This window comes from Daucus carota, chromosome 2 (assembly GCF_001625215.2).
Source record: "Daucus carota subsp. sativus chromosome 2, DH1 v3.0, whole genome shotgun sequence".
NCBI classification, from domain to species: domain Eukaryota; kingdom Viridiplantae; phylum Streptophyta; class Magnoliopsida; order Apiales; family Apiaceae; genus Daucus; species Daucus carota.
Window position 1 is genome coordinate 15,822,864 of NC_030382.2, and position 5,631 is coordinate 15,828,494.

General features: G+C 32.0%; 1 protein-coding gene across 1 annotated transcript; it reads right to left on the reverse strand.

Moving 5' to 3' along the window:
* Positions 1–3,133: 3,133 nt before the first annotated feature.
* On the reverse strand, positions 3,134–5,271 carry LOC108226022 (protein FAR1-RELATED SEQUENCE 5-like). The gene is made up of 5 exons (XM_017400975.2): positions 4,875–5,271; positions 4,528–4,753; positions 3,888–3,993; positions 3,716–3,811; positions 3,134–3,628 (listed from the first exon to the last, which is right to left on the reverse strand). The coding sequence occupies exons 1-5, from the start codon at positions 5,269–5,271 to the stop codon at positions 3,134–3,136; spliced, it is 1,320 nt and encodes a 439-aa protein (XP_017256464.2).
* Between the last annotated feature and the right edge of the window lie 360 nt (positions 5,272–5,631).

A 5,631-nucleotide genomic window follows, 5' to 3' on the forward strand; every position in this document is an offset into this window, starting at 1 on the left:
GAGTTTACACGTGGAAAGAGCTCAGAAGCGGATATACTTCAAGGAAGGATAGAAGCGGAGGAGTGATTTGCTGACTATGGAAACCAAACAGAAAACAGTAGCAATCTTTGATTGATAGAATACATAGCTGATTTATAGGATATCAAATCAGAGATTGATTTTGTAACTGTGTATATATAGACACAGATTAGGGTTACTCTATACGAGTTGAGTTATCGAGTATATTTTACAGAACCCTGGCAGCTCTTAGTGATAATATATAAATCACTGAGAGAGTTTTTGTAACCGATTAAGCTTTGTGAATAAGAGTTTACTTCTTTCAATCTCTTATATTGTCATACTGTGTTATTGATTGTGTTCACTATATTAACTTATATAATGAGTTTATGGGACCTAACAATATATATATAAGAATGGAGGTTTTAGAGAAGAAGTATTTGTAGAGAGTGTTTGTAGATGAAAAGAGAGAGTGTATACTTCAAAATCTCAGCACTTCTATGGCTTTTAGCTTGAGAAAAATGAGTGGGGGTGGGGGTTTATTTATAGGAGGGGTTAGGTAGAATGGAGGGTTTAGATTAAATGTAAGTGTATGGTGAGATTGAGAGAGATGTGGCCAATTGTGAGCCAAGTTTGTTGAATGGTGGGGAATTTAAGCATGTGCCACTATTCTCATCAGATTTGAATATATATTAAACAATAGAAACGCTTCGGTTTTGCGATTAAATGCGTATCACGTATCGTTTAATAAATATGATGAATTTCCGAAAGTCTTCAATAAATTCAACCAAAAATATGATAAATCTCCAAATATTGGAAAATGAAATTCTGTGAAGTTTGGTGATTTTTGGTCAACTCTAGCTTGGTCAAACGCTCACTCGAAGTTCGAGACGATAGATAGAAAAACGCTACGAAATGAAAGTTCTCGAAAAATTACAAAACTTTTACCTAACATGCCTATATATATAAAAATGACATCCCCAAAGTTTCAAGTCATTCTAGCAAGTGGAAGTATTTTATCCGGATTTAAAACGATAAAAACCGCTTTTCGGAATACGATAAAATACTAAAATTGTTTTGACGATTTGTAAAAGGATTTAGACAAAAGTTTTGACTTGAATAAATACTATAAATATATTCCCTCAAAGATAAAATAGTTTGGAGTGTTGGGAAGTATATTTGAGTATTTAAATTAATTTCCTTCGAAAAATAAGGAAATATATGAAAACCGGAAAAATTAGTATTTGGTCAAAACGAGTAGACCCTTGACTGATTTTTGAAACCAAAATACTTAGAATATTGAGATTCATGATATGTCATGAGTTTGATAATTTTTAGAAAGTATTCTAAGTATTAAAATATTTTTCTCCGAAAAAATAGGTAATTTGAGAGACCGAGGAGAAAATATTTCACAAGTTTATAAAAACTGATATTAATATTTGCAAGGCCAAATATTAATGAGATGAAGGAGTAAATCTTTCTTTTTGAAAGAAAATGTTTTTAGGAGAGAAATATTTATTTTAAAGTTAATTTATCCCGGAAAATAAGAAATTGATAAAATAGGGAATAAATTACTTTAAATACTAGATTTTGAAAATAATGTTACATGAAGCTTTTAAAGAATATCAACATGTGAAAATCCTTTTCCCATCTTCATGTCAATTTGATTTTGCAATAGTAAGAGAGAGAAAATCGTAGAATGGCGATATTCCTCAGCATGTTTATTGCATAGAAACTCTTTTGAAAATATTTTGACACATAAATCATTTTTCAAATCATCACTTGCTAAAATTAACCTTTCACTTAGAAATAATCATTTAAATTAAATGTCCTATTGGGAGGATCTAGGTGATTTAAATTTTACGTTTATTTAATAAATACCAAAATAAATCAATATCGAAGATATCCTTTCACATTTCAACTCCAGCTTTGTTAAGAATCTTACGAAAATCAAACCATAAGTTTGTCAACTTCAACGACACTTGCTCCATTTTAAAATAATCCGAACACACAACATTAGATTCCAATGAAGTGCCACATTCTGCAACTTTCATCCAACGATTAAGCACAAGACTTCTTGGAAATTTTGTGACACCAATTTGCTTCAAGCCGCAAAAAGCATGCCTACAAACAATTCCACACATAACAAATTGTTTGCATGAACATAAGGCATGTGATCTGCTAACAGATACCTGCAGAATCAATATTACTAACAATATTAGAATAATAAATCAGAAAATACATCAACCATATACTAATTAGGTTTTCACAAAATACAACAGAGAGCAAAATACAACATAGAGCAATATACTAATAAATCATAAAATACAACAAATAATAAAAAACAAATGTGAAGAGAGGAAAATCACTGACCACCAGAGATGAACCACTAATATATATTCGGTTTTTCTATGGTGTGCCCATGGGCACATGCTAAGCGCGGAAAATTTTGTGCTTGGATCATTTTGATTGGCTTTTATCTCATGATAATGGTGGACCCCCCTGCAAATACACCAACCACACCAATCAAAATCTCCCAAATACAAAAATTTCCGCGCTTAGCATGTGCCCATGGGCACACACTAGCCAAACCGATATATATTTAGGGTATCACTAATATAAAATAAAGATATCACTAAAATACTGCAAATATAACTACCTCAGTATACCATTGTCTACTGCATTCAATAATACGAATATAGCTATTTCTTACATATTTCTTACAAATTTGTTCAATTCCTTACAAATTAAACTACTATATATATCATAATAACTACATCAAATCCTACTCTGTATAAACAACTTTAAAGATGAATAAAATGTTGTTAAAAGCCAGCAATAACTAAAGTAGTAATCTCAGCTTATCATCATCAAAGAATTGTTACAACTCACAACACACCTACTAATATTTCTTAAACTCACATCACAGCTACTAGTATTTATTCAGAAATAAAAATTGACCATATGCTAAACTTATCATCAACTTCAACCAAAATCAGTACAATAAGAAATATATATATCACAATTACAAGAATAAATTTACTACTCTAAGAAAGAAAAACACATACCTTAAGAAGTTTATCTTTAACTTTGACATCCTTTATTTCAAATTGAGTTACTCCATCAAATTCTTCACTCATTCTCTTAATCTGCATCCAAGCAAGATGCCAAAATCTCTTCTTGGACTTTGTAAAAAAATTGAACGTGTAAATAGATCTGCCGCATCATCTTCAATAAACCATCTTGACAACATATTTGGCTTGCTTGAGTTAGACTCGTGGTCTAACCGTTCTGTTTTATTCCGTCGCCTATGCATTGCACTCTCAAAACGTATCCAAAACTCACATAAGGTATCACCTTGCTTGTTAAACTGTGAAAAGGAAAAAATTTCACTTTCGGACCTTGAAGTTGTCCTCATCAAACCAAACATAGAACTGTCCCTGAAATAGGAACGAATCCACGACTTCCTTATCTCATACATATCTGATAACCATTTGTTATCTTCCAATTTAAACTCTTCTATAACTGCTTTCCATCCACTCTTAAACTCATCAATTTCCAAATTTGACGACCATATGTAAGTTTTCATTTTCTCCATAAAGTCTGTTTCCTTACACAAACGATTGCCAAGCTGCAATCAAATGAAAGATTACATAAATATATGACAGTAAGATAAAAATACTAGGAAACAAATTCCACAAAACAACTAAAAAAATACCTTAATAGGAAATTTCTCCATGATATGCCACATACAAAGGCGATGCTTGCTAGGAACCAATCCATTCTCACCAGAAAATGAAGCCAGCACAGATACCTTCATTGCAGGGCACTGGTTAGTTATAAAGATAACTGGATTGCGTCCCATTGCCTTGACAAATTGTTTAAAAAACCCAGTTATAATGAGAAACATCGTCTTTCGATAATAAACAAGCAGCAAAGATGACACGTCTATCATGTTTGTCAACACCAGTGAAAGGAGCAAAAATCATATTATACCTGAATAAACATAAAACAGGTTAAAAACCATAATAACTAACATGTACTACTAAAATATAATGGACATATCACTAAAATATATTTAAGGTATCACTAATATAAAATGAAGATATCACTAAAATACTGCAAATATAACTACCTCAGTATACCATTATCTACTATATTCATTACTACAAATATAGCTATTTTAGTTCTACAGACCATTACAACAGATCAGTTGAGTTATGTGTCTTCTCTTCAACGTGTATATTAATACATAAATAGACTAATAGAAAACAACAGTGAATTTACAGTGTATAGAGTGAAACTACGAGGTAGATAAATGAATAGAAACAGAAAGTAAGGAACAACAAAAGCCAAATTCATAGTGAAAGTTTCTCACACAAGCAATGCAATTACCAAAAAACAGCCTAACTACTTTAGTTCTTGGTTTCAGACAAAGTACTTATACTATATTATACACAATTATCGACAGTCTTCAAACAAATATTTCTAGCACTTAAAGGCAGAAAATTAAAATTTATAATCACTTACTTGTTAGTATCAAATGTGGCGTCAAATGACACGGCATCACCGTATATTTCAAAGTTCCTCCTACTAGTTGCATCAGCCCAGAATAGCATAGTCAAATGCCCATCATCATAAAGTTCATAAGCAAAATAAAACGATTTAGATGTCTCCTGTAAAACTCTAAATTTGTCAATCAACATTTGTCCATCCTTTTCACCAACAAATTCTTTTAAATCCCTATCAAAAGTTCCTGAAATCACATAATGTTGCACCAACATTACTATAGCCACCTGTCATCTCTTTGACCAAATTAAATGTCTTGCTGCAACAAATGTTTACTTTCGCAGCGTCAAATACAATATTTCGCAAACTAACTGTCATCTCTCTACTAGCCCTCAAAAACTTTCTACCACTTTCACTAGCCAACGGATGGTTGTGAAGTTCAACAAAATTAAAAACATAATATCTGTTTTGGCTCATAATTTTCATGACAACTTTCGCTTTACATCCACACCTCCGTGAGACGGTACGCCTTTGCCTATTTTCTTCACAATGACTTCCATCATTAAAGCCTTCCTTACTACAAACAAAATGTTTCAAAATAATAGTCCCATCAGCATCTCTCTTCTCCGTTGTTTTTCGTACATCAAAACCACCTAGTCTCCCATAGTCTTTGTAAAACTTGTAAGCATTATCTAAGCTATCAAAAGACTGGTTTCGAAACGGTACATCACTTCCAGCAACTATACTAGGCATAAAATACCTCATACCACCACGAGAAACTGTTAGGTCTTGGAACGATTGTAGAAGGGGGGGTTGAATACAATCGTCACTAAAAATCGCGGGGGAATAATCTGATTGAATATAAATTTGTTAATCAGATTTTAATTAATTAATATAACAATGTGTAAGTCGTTATATAATTAATATGGTTCGTTTTAATGTCCACTAGTTCGTAGAATAAATTTGACAGAAAGTATTCTAACTTAGCGGAACAAAACAACCGAATGATCAAAGCACAATAAACTGTGGATTTAACGAATAGCAAGTTTAGCACAACTTTAAAGCTTACAAACACTTTGAACACTTACAAATGAAGTTGGATGGCCATATTTATAGGGAAAATCC

What these genes read in the sequence shown, in the direction of transcription:
- LOC108226022 (XM_017400975.2), bottom strand. Translation starts at nt 5,271, where the DNA reads ATGAGGTATTTTATGCCTAGTATAGTTGCTGGAAGTGATGTACCGTTT. An exon ending in GCCACATTTGATACTAACAA is followed by an intron (nt 3,994 to 4,527) that starts GTAAGTGATTAT and finishes ATGTTTATTCAG; the next exon opens with GTATAATATGATTTTTGCTC. An exon ending in ATGTTTCTCATTATAACTGG is followed by an intron (nt 3,812 to 3,887) that starts GTTTTTTAAACA and finishes CCTGCAATGAAG; the next exon opens with GTATCTGTGCTGGCTTCATT.